The 16318-nt window shown below is 47.1% G+C and overlaps 4 protein-coding genes across 4 annotated transcripts; 1 reads left to right on the top strand and 3 right to left on the bottom strand.

The window, feature by feature from the left end:
• Nucleotides 1-23: 23 nt before the first annotated feature.
• On the bottom strand, nt 24-2152 carry F4822DRAFT_311950 (uncharacterized protein). The gene is made up of 4 exons (XM_051455342.1): nt 1912-2152; nt 706-1857; nt 262-646; nt 24-99 (listed from the first exon to the last, which is right to left on the bottom strand). Exons 1-3 carry the CDS (start codon nt 2044-2046, stop codon nt 476-478), a joined length of 1458 nt encoding a protein of 485 aa, XP_051312082.1. The 5' UTR covers nt 2047-2152; the 3' UTR covers nt 24-99; nt 262-475.
• Nucleotides 2153-2673: 521 nt separating this feature from the next.
• On the top strand, nt 2674-3918 carry F4822DRAFT_409612 (RPB5 subunit of DNA-directed RNA polymerase). Its single transcript, XM_051458676.1, has 3 exons — nt 2674-2887; nt 2989-3071; nt 3156-3918. The coding sequence occupies exons 1-3, from the start codon at nt 2786-2788 to the stop codon at nt 3679-3681; spliced, it is 711 nt and encodes a 236-aa protein (XP_051312081.1). The 5' UTR covers nt 2674-2785; the 3' UTR covers nt 3682-3918.
• A 1024-nt stretch (nt 3919-4942) lies between these two features.
• Nucleotides 4943-6942, bottom strand: F4822DRAFT_311910 (uncharacterized protein). The gene is made up of 2 exons (XM_051455341.1): nt 6455-6942; nt 4943-6356 (listed from the first exon to the last, which is right to left on the bottom strand). The coding sequence occupies exons 1-2, from the start codon at nt 6781-6783 to the stop codon at nt 5159-5161; spliced, it is 1527 nt and encodes a 508-aa protein (XP_051312080.1). The 5' UTR covers nt 6784-6942; the 3' UTR covers nt 4943-5158.
• A 5210-nt stretch (nt 6943-12152) lies between these two features.
• F4822DRAFT_431176 (tubulin folding cofactor D C terminal-domain-containing protein) lies at nt 12153-16009 on the bottom strand (the record flags this gene model as incomplete). Its single annotated transcript, XM_051461435.1, has 3 exons — nt 12153-12930; nt 12986-15795; nt 15851-16009. The coding sequence occupies 3 exons, from the start codon at nt 16007-16009 to the stop codon at nt 12153-12155; spliced, it is 3747 nt and encodes a 1248-aa protein (XP_051312079.1).
• Between the last annotated feature and the right edge of the window lie 309 nt (nt 16010-16318).

Raw genomic sequence — 16318 nt, 5'->3', positions numbered from 1 at the left:
CCACGCTGCTGCTTACCACTCTGCCACTTTATTGTGTTCGATTTGCTCGTTCTTGGATTACGTAGGGTATGTATCATGATATCGTATGCTATATATAATCTAATTAATTATATTAGAGGTCGGGCCCGAACACTGTCGAGATACGGTAGAGCCCTACATAAGACATAAGACGTGTGGGGAGTTACGGGAAGAGGCATATGCAAAAAGATGCGAGAATACATAGGTGGGTTTAGGCGCTTTCAATGCTAAGTACATACATACACGTGATAATGTGGAAATCTATTCCGTGATTTCCTGCCCTTTTAGCCTCTTTTTTCTTCTTCCCATAAGAAGTTCTACTCTTTCTCTTCTAATAGGGAACCGGGTTATATATAATGGTGGTTGAAGCTCTCGTGATTCCAATCCTAGAATCGTCTATTTCGCCCTAGCCAATGATAAAATTTTAGGGCGTGGCTTGAGCGAAGGCCCGGGGTTTTTAAGCGGACTTCTCCTCTAAGGAAGCCTCCTTGAGATCCGATGTTACTTCAGCCACCTTGTCATCGGACTTCTTATCTCCGTTCACGCCGTTAGGGGTGGCAGTACCAGACGCCTCAGCTGCCTCTTCAGCCTCGATCTTCTCGATCTCTTTCTTGGCTTTCTCAACGTTCTAGGTTTCGTTAGTAAAACTCCACTAAGCAAAGCAAATTATATTTTATTAGAACTTACTCGTTGAGTCTGGGCTTGTTGATCTGACTTCCAGTGCTCCAACTTGGCCTTAACCTTTTCAGCGACGCTAGGTTTCTCGGCGGCACTCATGGGAGGATCAATTCCTAGGAACCCACAGTCGGCAATGACAGAGGGCGGGCAGTTGAACCCCTTCTCGGAGACACCGCCCTTCTTACCCTTCTTGCCCTTTTTGACGGCTGGCAGGTAATCGTCATCACGATCTTCCTTCTTGACCAATCGAGTACCCTTCAGACCGGAATCGTCGACAGTACGAGAAGCTTGGGCACTTAGACCGCTATCGGCGACAAGAGGTGCCTTCTCAGTAGTGGTGGAGGATGGGTCCAAGTAGTGGAGCAGGCTGTTGGCTCTTTGGATTTCTTCAAGATAGGCTGGGTCGCTAGCCTCCTGGAGCAAATTTTGCGCACGCTCCTTCTTTCTCTCCTTCTCGATACGGTCGCGCTCGGCCTTCTGTCGGTCACGGGCTTTCTGGCGAGCCTCGCGCTCAAACTCGGCATATGCTTTCTTGGCGCCGTAGTAGTCATCTTTGATCTTGCGCACAGCCTGAAATTTCTCCTGTTGCTCGGCCTGGAGTCTGGTTCGCTCGTCACGCAAAGAATTGAGATTCTTGAAAGCCTCGTCTTGTTCCGCCTTGATGCTGTCGAGTTCGGCTTGGATCTTTGTGTACTGGTCGCTCAATGCACGAGCCTCAGGGTCATCCATGCTGTCCTTGATCTCCTTGATCTTCGCCTTCAACTCGTCGATTCCCTTTTGCGAAGTGTCGAATTGAGCGAAGTTCTTGCGTTGCTTTCGGAGGTTGGAAATCTCAGCAAGGGCCTTCTTCTCTTCGACCAACTTCATCATGCCGCCGTTAACCTGCTTTTCGAGGTGCTCAATCTCACGATCGACATCCTCGACGCTCTTGAAGTTAACCTTCCCGCGCGCATTCTTCTGTTCGGCGATTCGGGAGCGGAGTTGTTCGTCGAGGCGCTTGATCTGGTCAAGCTTGGTGTTGCGAGCGTTCTTGCCGGCACCTTGCTTATTTCGGATCTCATTGGCTTGGGCAATAAGTTCCTGGCGGCGCTTTTGAGTCGGCGATTGGGTCTCCTTGTTCTTGTTGGGGAAAGCGAGTTCGACCTTTTGCTTTACAGCGTTCTGAATTTGCGGTCAATATATGAAATGTGTCTCGTAAGTAAGCGCGCAACTCACGTATCTAGCAAAAGAATCCTGGTATTCCTTTTCGGCCTTGGACAATTGCTCATTGAAGAGATCGACATTAGGCTTCTCGGGCTTCTTCTTGTCGGCCGCAGGGGCGGCAGCGGGTGTTGCAGCTACATCAGCCATGGTGGTTAAATGCGACGTAGACCGCTTTAATATCTTCGATACCGAGGCTTCTTAGAGGATGGTCCGGAAATCGGAATGAGTGAACCGAAACAGGTAAGGAAGATAGCGATTGAATAAGGAAAGCCTCAAAAATATCTACCGTAGATAGAAAAAAGAGTGCTATGTTAGGGAGGATTGTATATAAAAAATTGAATGGGGTAGGAGGCCAGATCTCAGGGTCCTGAAGCCCGCCAAGTGCCAGGTACAAGCAGAAAAAAAAAAATTCGGAGTCGAGGTCCACTGGTTAAAAATAAATTAGAATAAAAAAAAAAGAAGTGATTTGATTCAACAATGCCCAGCATTCTTCCTCACTGGTCCGTGCGTGAACTTTGAATGGATTTGGTGGGGTGCCCCTTGCGTACCGAACTTCTGCCGACAGTAAGCCAACCAACCAAACCTTACTGTAATTGCAGGGGTAGGCGAATTGATACAATGTACTGTCGGACTAAGAAAAGTACGTACCTTATCTGCATTCATCCTTGCAGATAAAGCGAAGCTTAGTACCCTTGTACCGTATACCTGGGAATTTTTTATCTCTTTCTTAACGCAAGGCTGAACTTAGAAACTTGCATTGTCTTTCCACCCATCACCTATCACCTTTCGCCTTTGCACTACGCTCGAGTCGCGACGATCGATCTACACCAGCGCAACCTCCGAATCCATTCAATATCAACCCCAATACGAGCGCAAACCTTCCATCATGTCGGACAACGAGGGCATGAGCAACAATGAAGCGAACGACAAGATCGCGGTCAAGACGTGGCGAGCATGGCGAACAATCCACGAGATGGTTCAAGACCGAGTATGCGACTAATCCTATCTCTTATGTCATATTTACCCTCGAATTGCTTCCTACGCCACTAACTATACGATGTATAATTACATACACTAATGCGCGAGTAGGGTTACGAGCTGTCCGAGTCTGAAGTGAACATCCCGCTGGAATCCTTCAAGAACATCTACTGCAATGCCGACGGCTCTATTCTGTACGCACCCCAAATTACACCATTCCTTAAATCTCGAAAGAGGTGAAAATAGCTAGATAGCTAACCTAGGAATCACTATAATAGACGCGCGAAACTCAAATTCTCCGCACGCCCAAGCCCCGAGATGATCAAGAAGTTCGCGCAACCCGTCACAGCCGCCAACCCGGAGCCAAAATCCGACGTCGGCACCGTATGGGTCGAGTTCCTCGACGAAGACTCCCTAGGTGCCGAGCAAATGCGTAAATTCGGCCGATTCTGCGCGACCGAAAACCACCACACCGGAATCCTCGTATCGCACGTCGCCGTATCCTCGTCCGCGAAGAAGGAAATCGCCAAATTCGCCCAGTGGACGTCTATCGAGTGGTTCCTCGAAGAGGACTTGCTTATCAACATCACGCACCACGAACTCGTACCGCGCCACGTCATCCTATCCCGCGACGAAAAAGTCGCTCTCCTCAAGCGCTACCGCCTCAAGGAGACCCAGCTCCCGCGTATCCTCCAGAAGGACCCTGTCGCCAAGTACTTCGGCATGAAACGTGGTCAGGTCGTCAAGATTATTCGTACCAGTGAAACAGCGGGTCGTTACGCGAGTTACAGACTATGCGTATAATTTTGAGCCTTGGAGAAATCAAAGAAAAGGTACTCTAAGCTAAAGGAAAGGAGGAGAAGAGAGGAGAGGGGAACGAAGCTTTGCACAAAAAAACCGGCGTCTGCGAGCATGACTTTGATTTGGCAAGGGGTGGCGTTTTATGGATTTTGTAATTCAGGGAGATTCCCAGATTCTCTTCCCGTCGGTAGCTACCAAGAGGTCTACTACTACTGGTAATTGAGAGGTATTTTGCTCTTATCTTAATGCGAGCAGTGTGTCCTACCCAGGATGTGAATTGTTATGCTGCAAACTATCCAGGTAGGTGAACATAAGAAATGTAGCTGACCTACTTTGTCATTCTTGATTATCATCGTCATTGTAAGTTTCCCCTCAAACAGTTGATTTCCATCGGCAAGCATTGTTTTTCCTACAATCAGCTTTGAGAGCGTGGCTTGTCTATTCGCCTACTTCTAAAATTCATCGGTTTTCATTCTCAAGTGCGTAAAGCGTAGATAGGTGAGTAGTTCACTAAGTCGACTATACCACGCTCATTGCTCCTACCACTTCACAAATACCAAGTACAGCGTCACAATTCAGTTTGCCTATTCAAACGCACATCCACAATTAATCATCACAGAAGCACATGAACACAACAAGTAGACAGTAATATCTTATATTTAGCGATCTCTATTAGATCTAGTTTGTATCAAAGCATGAAGCAAAAGGGGCTCACCGCCCGGGGTATATAGTGAAGATAGTACAGATCAACAAAAAACAAAGCCAAACGAAAATGGTAATGACAGGAAGGTTCGATCATGGTCACGTCCTTATAAGCCCTAATAGGCTCCTATCCTTCTTAAGGATATTTCTGGATCCTAGATTTTGGTATACAACCATCCCGGACTCCGTAAACAATGACCATAACCCCCTTCCATTTAACTCGTGGTGCTGTAATAAGATTCCCAAGGTATTCCAAAACGCCATGTTGCCCAGCCTTTGTGGCCAAGTGCCCACCGCCGATATAAAAGACGCCTATTGGGTATTTATCCGGTTTCGTTTCGATTAAAATTTCGTATATAGATATAATGGTACAGCGTATGAAAGGATATCGGCATCGATGTCGTGAATATCGTGATAAGGTAAGGAGAAATAAGTATAGTAATATTAGTTGAATAGTTGATAGATTAGTGAAGCCAATGTGTCGCCTGTTTTGTGAGGCGGCAATGTGGTATCCTTGTCTTCAAAGATTGTGGGAGGGACATTCGGGGGTCAAGGTGTATATCGAAACTGTTCGCCTCAATCCATCCCCCTTGTAGCTTCTGTTTCGAGGCGGGTTATGAGGATTTTGACCATCGCGCGGCCACATCAATCCTGTTTAAAAGCTTCAAGCTGAAGCAAGCAATGCAATATCAAAGCGACTAGCGATTGAGCTATCGCTAGAGCGCAAATAGATGCCTTTGATCGGGGGGTACCGCCAAAATTCAAACGAACATTAGCGTCATCGTAATGAAATCTTTCGAGAGCGGCTCTCCAAGTCTTTTAGTTCGTTGTCCGTTTCTTTCGATTTGGGCTTAATCTGGGGAATACGATCGGTTGATGGTTCCCTTGAATGTTGCGGAATTGGTTCCAATTCAGTCCCGGTCCTGGAGCTCGATCGGGATTGTCTCCTATTGAAAGGGGTGAGAAGGCCCAAATCTTTCAGGATAACTGAAGAACCGCGTCGAAAGCCGCTAGTAGGCGCTTGTATGGAGGGTGCAGGCGAAGCCGGCGAAAGCGGAGAAGGTGGTTCGATAGTAGAATTATAACTATCCCGTATGCTTCGAGACGGCTCACCATCAAGTAGCCCACCAACATCGAAAAATGAAACCCTCCGAGGGGTCATAGTAGAGTCGCTTCGGGATGCAGTGATTTGATCAGGGGTAAAGAGGGTGATGTCGCTAGGCGTAGCACTGTTTGGTTGTCGTTGAGGGAATTGCCAAGTGTCCATCGTCGAAACAGATATCGCAGGCTTGGCTCTTTGATTGTGCTGTCGTGCCGCATCGCGAATTTCGCGATCCACACCAAGCCCCAAGTCTCTCACAAGATCCTCGTCACTACCCCAGTGCCTATTAAGCGTAGGTCTACGGTCAGAGCCCCTGTCGATGGATTCGGCAGCCGTAGAAGAATTATGCCTATATTTAGATTTCTTCACACCCCGGTCTCGTACGAAGGATCCAAGTACCAGCGTATTGGCAGCGGCTGTGGCAAAGAGTAGTTCGACCGAAGCGAGTAGAGATCGAATTTGCTGGTCTCCGTGCAGTTGTATTATTCGAGGAATGCGGTATCCGGTGACTCCCACAACACCAAGGCTCAACGAAAACAAGAGAGTTAGTTGGACTTTTCTCTTGGTGTTCATGTGGCTTGTGAGGATGATAGGGACCGGATAAAAGACGAGGAGAAGGTCGGTCATGATATTGCAGGTAGCCATGGTGATGAGTTGAACGTATCCTTGACGACACTGGCCTCCAGGATCGGGCATTACTTGCCAATAGTGGGTGAACGGTTGACATTCCGTCAAATCCGCTATTAGTACGGCCACGAAGGTTACAATTAGAGTAGCTCGGATGAAAAGTAGCGTAATTTCGTGCGAACGATTCCAGGTGATAATCGTCAGACGTTTGAAGAATTCGAGAATGGCGGTTTTTAAGATCCAGAGTCTAAGGTCAAATATGAGTTAGCATATAAGAGGTCGACCTAAAGTTGACAAAACCCAGGGGTACAGTCGGCTGGATAAGCTGCAAGAGAGAATACATACGTCGCGGCGTAGAATATTCGGCTAGCAAGGACCAGTCCACTAGCAACGGACTTTCTATGCAATTGCTCGGGCGTCAGCTCGTTATATTGTGCATTATTGGTTCCATAAATGAGTATGACATGAACACATCCCATACGCAAATAAAGCGGGATGATAGCCAGCGCTGCTGTCTTGTCTTCCCTGAAAAGCTTCTCGGAACGAATAAAGCGACCAGCGATTCGCAAGAGGATAATCGTGGTGCAGAACAAGGTGATCCACCAGCAAACCAAGAGTGTTGGTTTGTCCCGATCGGAAGAATGATGCGGCGGCGGCGACGAGTACAGGGTCATTTTGGCCCTGCTCGAATTTGACCACGCCCGTCAACCTCCGTAGAGGGGACGAGCGGGGAGGGTAAAGTCTTCTTCAGAAGACGCCGGCTTCAGCAAAGTCGGCGGGAATCAGCTTTGATATAAAATCGATTTCTCCACCGTAGCATATGTTCGTCGAAAACTGCTACCAGCAGCTTGGGTTTCTCTTCTCTTTTCCTTCTCTTCGTTAAAAACCACAATAAAACAGCCGTGTGAGGGTTGTTTGTCGTATTTCGAGCCTCGCCCCAATTTACGAAAGACCAGCCTGATTGGAGCCAAGATATTATTATTGTATTCCACTTATGACGTTGGAAAAATAATTTGCGTTCCTCTATTAGCGACACAGGCGTATGGTCTACCCGATAATGCATGGACCACGCAATTATGAGGATATGGACGGTGAAAGTTGTATGACATCAAGAGCCCCGGGCTGCGCATCGTAGTAAAAATGTCGCGTTTGTCGGATTTTGGGTAGAGCAGGTGGAAAACGAAGGAAAACGGACCTATGGGAAAGACCAGAATAAGTTGTATAATTATGGTAGCACGGATGGGAAGAGAAGGAACTTGGGGAAAAGAAGTTAGGTGAAGAGGGCTAAACGGTTATCACATACTAGCATGTACCTTAGCTCGCCTTGTACCTTAATGTACATGCAGCTAACGAGGACATCTCCTGATAACCCAACGAAAGTACGATGCTTAATCTAGTTTGATGCAGTACTACTCATGTACACATTGTACCTACCTGGCAGCCAGGCAGCCTGGGTAGGATGTACCCTGTAAAAACGTAGCATACGCCTACGTACTTTGTACCACCGTGGCAGCCCATGGTCCCACGGAAGATGGAAACCAACCCGGTGGAATTGATTATAAGGGATACATGTAGATGGGTGCGTACTACATCGCTCAATACCTTGGCTAGATCCTCGTCAGATAGGATCTATTAAAATTGTGACGTACTGTTTGCTATCGTGAATTATAGATATCTAAGTACTTATTACCTTTCAAATATGCACGATGACCTCGGCCGGGCGAGGAGGTGTAGGGAATCCCACGTCTTAGGTAGGTACTACATGCACGTCCATATGTTGTGCGAGCACACCATCCCATTATCTTAGAGCCTTGAAGATGGGCAAGTCGCAGCTCAAGTGCAGAAAAGTTCGAAAGTTTTTTCTTTTTAGCGCAGCCGTACGGCGTCGTGCTAAAGATTAAAATGTCGCTTCTTCGAGATTACAACTTATCTTTCCCATCACTAGCGTTGAAGATAGCTTGACGCTTTTCCTATCGCATTATCCAAGTATCTGCGCTCAGGTACAGATTTACGCGAGAATTGATATTCGGTACTTTTGTATACTAAAGTAACGGAGTTCGGACTACGGCATCGCATTTTGACGGAGCCCTGAGTTGATATGAACATAGACCCCTGCATAAATATGGAGAACTGTAGCGTGGGGCTCGCCAGTAAGCCTGTCTTGCCTGCCCTGTCTTGTCTCTTCTGTCTCTTCTGTCTGTGCCGTCCCCACGCCCAAGTTAGCGCCTCCACCGTCACCAATACACACTCCAAATTGGCGTGATTGGCCTCAAACGAATTTGTTAAGCGAGACGCATCAGCGTGGCTGAAGAATCGTCAACCAGGACCTACAACAATTGGCGCACGGCGAACCCCCGGGGTTAGGCTCAGAGGGGATACAAGAATCGAATGATGATACATAACAACATAACATACACTTTGTATGTCCGTTTGAAGTCTCAGACCTGCGCCGTATCTTCTATACCCATGGTGTTGGCGAAGAACAAAATATATTAGACATACGCGTACTAGAGTCGCATAATAGAGTATGTTCTACCGTATTCAAAGACCAGCGGCTCGGGATTTTAATTTTACGTCCATCCTTAAGGCGGACAAAGCCACGGCGTGGCTCCGAAGGAATATCCATGTGATCCTACCTGGGTAATATTCTTCAATCCCAATTACTATCATAAAACCTCCGGACCTCACCGGTGCTTACATTCATTCACTTTCAAACGGATGTTATTTTCGGCAAGATATCGATATCGAGTTGTATCATGACCTGGACCAATCATGGGTGGCGCAAATTGTCTACCTATCGGCTCGTAGTCTCTCCGGAGTGCCTAGGTGCTACCTAGGTAGCTTAGTACTAACTTACCTTATCGACGTTACATGCGCCATTGAAATGATCTCGAGGAAACCTTGAAAGCCTGATCAATGATCATTTGAGTACGAGGGACAATGCATGCAGATCAATGGTATGGTCGCCGATAGCTACGACACGAGGGTAACAAGCTAAGAAGCACTTACTAGTACTGGTAACATGTTACTGCAGAGCTGTTTTTGGTCGTAGGCAGTCACATAAATAATACAGTCTTCAGTATTTAAAAAGGTTTAATTCGTTCGTATAGGGACTTTCGTATTGTAGTGTAACATCATCTAGTCCTTCGGACAACCTACTATAGATGTAGGTTGGCCCGAATCCGAAGCCTTGCCAATGATATTGAGTATGTTGTGTCTTAGGCGTTTACACCACCTAAGATATTAGAAATTGACAGGCTTACGCATACACGCCTATCAAAAAGCAATATTTTGGTAGCGAGAGTTAGCGAAAGATATGATTTGGACGAAACGAGACGAGAGGCGATAACAACCTGACCGAATATCTCCAGGTTATCTTTCTCTATCCGTAGTGTCTAGCCTCGGGTTCTAGGCCTTTGCCTAGGAGTCATTTTGGCCATTTTGGCATCGCGCTATTCAGCAGCCGTACTAACTCTTCATCCCGCATGCTTATCCTTGCGCCCCCTACACCGCGAGGGAGAGGACAAGTACTACGTAGTACTCAACACCATAGCACCATAACACCATGCATTAATAGCGACGGGATGCACCCAACCAAGTACCCGACCGTTTGGAGCGAGTCATCACGAGCGGGCAGTGGCAGGAATTTGACAGGGTGGCAGGGCGGTTGCTTGTCTCGCGCGGGATCGCCAATAACGAAAAAGACGTCGCCGATCTCGCCATCCGCCGCGGCGACGCGCAAATTTCGAATTTTATCGTCCCATATGTATGTAGTAAGAATCCTTAGATGCTGTGATTAACAACTTCCTTGGAGAGACCTCTGCGACGCGAGTAGTTTTAAAAGTGTAAGCACCTGGTTCCTAACAATCAAGACCAATATTGATAAAGGACAAGTGATGCCATATAGTGAAAAGTTGGAGATGCGACTAGTGTAAGTGCAGTAGTTAGTGCAGCCAGCAGCGATAAAAACCCCAGCAGAAAATGGGGGTCCACACGATATCTCTTAAAGAGCTTCCCATTGCAGAGAATAAGAGTGGTTGGAAAACAGGGATCCTTGCAGATCGATGCGCACATCTCGAGACAAGGGTCTTCAGCGGGGCAGAAACTGACAGGGATTACCGAAGCTCAGGCCAAGTGGCCAAAATACCTACCATGTCCATGTCTAGCCTAAGTCAATTACTAACGATTTATTACTGTTCTCAGTTCAGCGTCCACCGATCGTATCACCAGACTATTCTTATTCGGGACTGGCCTCACCTTTAATATCGTCTGAAAAGCCCACCGAATTCGAATTAGGATTTTGTCCCCGTCGCCTACAAACCTATAAAGCTGCAAGCACGTGAGACTTTGTCTTTCTCGGCTAGTCTTCACTGATCTCCTCTCCCGACTTTAATAATCCATCAACATATAGGAAAACAATTATTCTTGCTCGGGCTTATAGCGGCGATGCTTCAAAAGGGTCAAAGGGTCAAATCACGGTAAAAAGGGAACAGTGGCTAACATATCCGCAAACGAGGGGGTTTTGGATTGTTCCAATTTCCCTTGTCCAAGTTGTTCCGTATATAGTAGGGGAACCGGGTTTCCCCAGAGTAATATGGAAATCTTGACTCTTATGTCATCATGTTGCTGACGGGGTACCTTGAGCCGCACAGAGAACACGCGATTCTTGCTTATATGGCCTGGACCCAAGCCTACGGTGTTGCACCGGCGAAAGTTTGTCGGGCCGCACAAACTATGAAAAAGTAGAGCTAAGGTGCATTGTTTAATAAGTTTAGGTGCCTAGGCTAATTATTCAGGTCAATAAAAGGTCTGTCTAGAACATTTAACTTTTACACCTTAGGTAAGATTTCGCGGTATGCCTGCCGCCTGTATGTCTCGCGCCTGCAGACTTAAACCCGTGATACGCACGAACAGCTCTTACCTATCAAGTGTGCGATAAGAAAATCCAAAAATGCCTTGCTCCTGTGATGTACATTTCCGGCAATCCGCCTTGTCAAAGTACCCCCCAAGTACCTTTTTTCCAATTGATAAATGCATATATTTTGTACAACCCTAGTTGGGGAGCGGGGTATTTCACTTTTTTACATGGCCAGGGGTAGGGGTATACCTAGGTAAGTCAAAAATAACTCGTGACAATCAACTTACAAACTTCTTCTTCATTATTATATCAATATATCATCAGTTCATATAATCTATTATAATTTTATCTTCATATTCCCTTCCATTCAAGGGAGATATATATAGAGTAGCATATGCGACAACTAATTTCATCGCTATTACTCGGAGAAAAGAGGAGGGATGTCACATGTTTTACTTGGAGCCTTACTCTGTACGCCAAATGCCAATGCTTACACCCAAGATACGACACTGGCGACGAGTTGCCTACTTGGGAAACCATCCGAGTGACGAAAATACCTGAAACTTCAAGACAGTCCGGCTATATTATACTCGACGCGTCCTCTCTTCACAATGGCTAATGTGAACCTCCGTTCCTATTTCAACGACTTTTCACGAGTTGTGACCTCTTGAGACAGATCCCACGTTACAAGAAACTATTGATTTTCTATACAACTCAACTCAACTCCCTGTAACAAGGTGTAATTACGGCGATGCGTGATGACGTGCATATTCGTTTCACATGGGACGGAGATACGAATATATATCAACTCTGGTTCCTCCTGGTCCTCGTATGAATAGGTGGTTTGCGAAAACTCCCTGCATTACGAAAATGCCAATACGGTTATCTGCGTTAGACATTAATCAATACGCGACGCTTGGTGACTCGATAACATGGAGATGAAATCTTGATTGCTACCACTTCATTCCTTCTCGGGCCGTTTCATGGGTGGTTTTTTCGCTCAGGTAAGGGATGTAAGTTACTAGTCTCGTCAATTCTCTATGCAGTTGTGCTTTGTATCACCTTAATACTTGCGCCTGTCAAACAACACAATCTAGATTGACTCAAACCTCGTTGTAGACTATACTATAGTTCATAGTCTAGATATACCGTTTCGTCACACAAATCAAGGATACGTCTATACCCCTATTCGATCCCAAGCTCCCCTACAATCTTCTTGATATGCGCCTTTTCTGCCTTGCCCCAATCCACACCCAGAAGCTTCTCCTGCTTCTCCTGCCCCTTCTCACTTTCACCCCCCACGCCGTCATCCATCAACCCCCACAGCTCATCAACAACCAACCCCCTAGTCCTAGGCCAAGGATGCATCAATAATGCACCTAACCTCTTCCTCGCCTCAACTACACCCTCGCGCCTTTTCACTAGCATCTCCGCCGATATCTCCGGCCCTCGTATCTCCTCATCATCCCTAGCCCCATCCACTGCGGCAATAGCACCATACACCTTAACACAAGCCTCCAACTTCCTCACATTCCCCGTTTTGTACCCGGCCTTCTGCACTAGCACACATAGCTGCCTTAGATTTATCTCAGGGGCGCGTTGAAGGACGCCGATATGGAATAAATACGCAATAACCTCAAGCGTGGGAACCACAACGCGGTCCTGAGCCTGGGCCTGGTATAACTTGAGGTTTCGGACCAGCGCGGTATGGACTAACGCCAGATTATCGGAGGATGCTTCGCAGAAGTCGGCGAGAGCGGCCCGACTGACAATGACTAGGTCTTCATTGCCCGTATCGGCGGAGGTTACGAGGCCAGCGAGGAGGATGGATAGGCAGTCTTCTGTGTTAAGAATCCAGGATTTGGTGATGGCTGGCTCGAGACGTTGTGTATTGATGAGGTGCAGGAGGAAGGTGAAGTATTCCTTTGAGGAGAACGTTTGCTTGCGGAATGTTGAGGCGTAGCTATGAAGTAATCAGTAACGTGTTTTCGTAGTCGTAAAAATCGGTATATACATACGTCGGCTGCAGAAGCATAGCCAAAGCAGCATGTGCCTCAGTACGAACTCGATCCAGCTTTTCAGCTGCTAATCGAAGGATACGGGGGAACAGAGCCGAGACAATTTGTTCGTTGTCGTTTTTCGCATCCCATAAAGTTTTAGATGCCCTGATTGCCTCCAAGCGAACATGCGAACCGATATCACCACGCGCATTCGTTGTGTAATCATCTAGACCCTCCGAGACGATACCCAGGAATTCTAATGCCCTATCTCGAAGGATCGCTCTACCGACCAGACTCTGGAGAATCGCGACCCGAGTTTCGATAATGCCGGCTCGGGTATCGATATATCTATCCTGCGCCCATCGTTCCGAGAACACTTTACTTACCGGGACGCTGCCTTCTAGCTGTTTCTGTTGGATTTGGTACGTACGCGCTAGTGCGTGGAAGAAACCGTCGCCAATCTTAGTACGTTGCTGTGGGCGGCAGACTCTGTCGGACCACTCTTTGATAATTTGCGTTTGCTGTTCCTGTCTCGCGAACAGGAGGAGGATTAGGGCGGCTTTGGAGGATGTTTTGACTACTTCACTCTCGCTGCTGTCAAGCCATTCGTTGAGTACGTCTTGTAGAACAGCTACTATTTCCAGGACCTGCGCCGGTCGATTATTCTGCTGGTCGTCTAGCAAACTCGCAATAGAGGCCAGAGTAGAGGAGTTGGCTTCGTCGACGAGGGCAGGCCCAGGTAGTAAAGAGTCAGAAACCGACTCCGGTAGGTCGCCTTGTGTAACGTTTAACAAGAGAGCTGGAGTCGTAGATAACACAAGTACACAAGCAGCTTCTGTGATGAGTTCGGGTTTTCGATATTTAGTAGTTTTGCAATCTTGAAGTGTGTCTTTCAAAGCGGTACACATTTTAGTCGTAGGAACCTTTTCGGGGACGAGGACTCCGCCCTTAAGAAGTGACGGGAGCAAATCGAAAATCGCGGCTAGACTCAATACGAGTCCGTGGCGTTCTTCTACTTGCCTAACTTGAAGTGCTTGAATTCTAGAAAGAAGCAATTCGATAGTCTCGTTATAACATCCCGATCGATCGGAAGCATCAACGTTAATTAACTCTTCCGTTAGGGTACCGAAGGAAGCAGCTGCTACTCTCCGAGCTGCTGCATCCATATCCCCAATACCGCGCCATCCTAGAGTTGCTTCTAGTAGTGCGCGACCGTAATGGGGTGACAATTTAGTTGCTTGTAGAGCTACTTCGTGTATTGCTCTAGAACGTAGAGCGACGGCATGGTAATCGACGGTCTGTACGACAGCAATACCTTTCTCTACGGTATCGGGGTGTCGGCCAATTAATTCTTGGAGAGCGGCAGATGCACCACGCCTGATATTTCCGGCGGGGTCAAGCGAAGCGGTCACTACTAATTCAGTGGCGATCACCTGGAGTATGGACGCATTAAGGTCATGTCCCCTGGCAACTAACACGGACTTTGTCTGGACTTGAAGTAACTCCGAAGTGCTGTAACGACGGGCTAGCGCCCAGATACCAAAACAGGATGCATCTCGAACATTTGCGCCAATCGAGCCACCGGATGGACTTCGTTTCTCAAAAGAAAGACCCATCAATAGAGCGTGAATGATATCGGATAAATTTTCAGGTGGCGGTGACCTTCGATATAGCAAATGAGAAAGAGTAAGCATTAAGCCGTGCCATTCTAACGGGTCGACTGCTGCGATATCCCGAGCTGGAGCAGCAGAGGGATTTAACTTATTCTTCACCCAGAGAACATTCCGGTTTAGCGACTCAAGAACCGCTTCAATGACTTGAGAGGCCATTTCTGGCTCCAATTTGAGTGTAACAATACTGAGAGCCTTGCTAGCAGCGAGCCGTACCGGTGTATCGTTATCCGCTAGTCTTTCCAGTAGGTATCCGATCGATGTCTCTATCACTTCAGTGTCGGTATCTGTTTGTTCTGGCTTCCGTATGGTTAAAGTAACTACCGAGCGTGTGACCTTGATCAGCATCTTTCGAGCAAGCGCCGAGCCATTGATGACGTCGAAAGCGGCGTTTTCTCCGGCAGAAATCGCTTGCACGGCGTTGAAGATGTCGGACAGGTACGGATCCATGATAGACGTATCCGCTGCAGCGCCTAGTATCCCAGCGAGGAAAGATAACGTCCCAATGTAATAGTAAGTCGATTCAGCCGGGTTATCTTCCGACGGTTCCAGCGTGAAGAGCGCCCATTTCACCAGGGCGTTCAGGATGCCTAGTTCCTGCATATCTTTTCTCATCGCAACACGGATAAGAAGTGCCTTGGCTCCATCCCTCTCCTTCCCCGGCGATGCAAGGTATTTGATAGCTAAGGGGATGACTCGTAGTGTGATACCTGGAATCTGGGTGGGCCATTCAAACCCAGGAAGGCTCAAGCGGTCAAGATCATCAGCATCACCAGATGAAATAGTAGACAGGTCAAACGGCGCGAAGAAAAGTTGGGAAAGCCATAACAAGACGATATATCTTTCATGCCAAGTCCACGAAGCAGGCGAATCAGGTTGGCGCTCAGACTCCTCAATGGCCAAGAGAAGAAGTTCCAGGTATCTCGTCTCTACGTTCAAGAACCTAACGATAACTTTCTCTCCTCGGATTTTGCAAAACGTATATAAGACTTTACATATCGCGTTAGAGAGTGGGAGCAAAAGCTGGGAACGCATAGATAGCGATCTGTAATAACGACGATCTTGCAAGGATCCCAAGTACGCTTCAGCAAGAACTGGCAACCATTTAGGAAGATACGGATCGAGTAGTTGTGGTAATTCTTGAAATGGTTCTAGGACCTTTGTACTATATATGAGCTCTTGTTTTTATTCGAACCAGTGAGGATACACTCACATGAGACATCAACCTGGCTGTTTCTCTCATCCGCACGCGCCTCCGAAGTTGGCCATTGGGTTTCTTTAGGAAAGGCGTGAGAGACTGATCGAAATCAGCGATTAGATCGGCTGAGAGTTTCTGAATGAGAGCGTCTCTATCGTGTTCGGGGGCATCCATTTTTACAAAATTCCCTTATAGCGAAGCTATTATGTCGAAGGTTTACTCAGTACTCTTCTATGAGCTTCATCGAGTGGCTTTATTGCTAGTGGAGCATTTAGCGGTGGAAGCTTTGTTAATTTATTGGCAGCGATCCGTCAAGAAAACAAACCAAGCTTGAATAATGTCTGAATGGAATACGATTTGCATCGAAGATACCTTGCACCACGATGAAATGGACCTTTAGATACTTATATCTGGGTTTTATATTCGATGTTGTAGGCAGCAAGTTTTCGAAAGCTCGATGTAATTGGTCGACCCAATGTTACT

This window comes from Hypoxylon trugodes, assembly GCF_022578975.1.
Source record: "Hypoxylon trugodes strain CBS 135444 unplaced genomic scaffold F4822scaffold_7, whole genome shotgun sequence".
In the NCBI taxonomy this organism is placed as follows: Eukaryota; Fungi; Ascomycota; class Sordariomycetes; order Xylariales; family Hypoxylaceae; genus Hypoxylon; species Hypoxylon trugodes.
The sequence above is the reverse complement of the archived record's forward strand: the minus strand, read 5'-3'. Positions and strand labels throughout refer to the sequence as shown.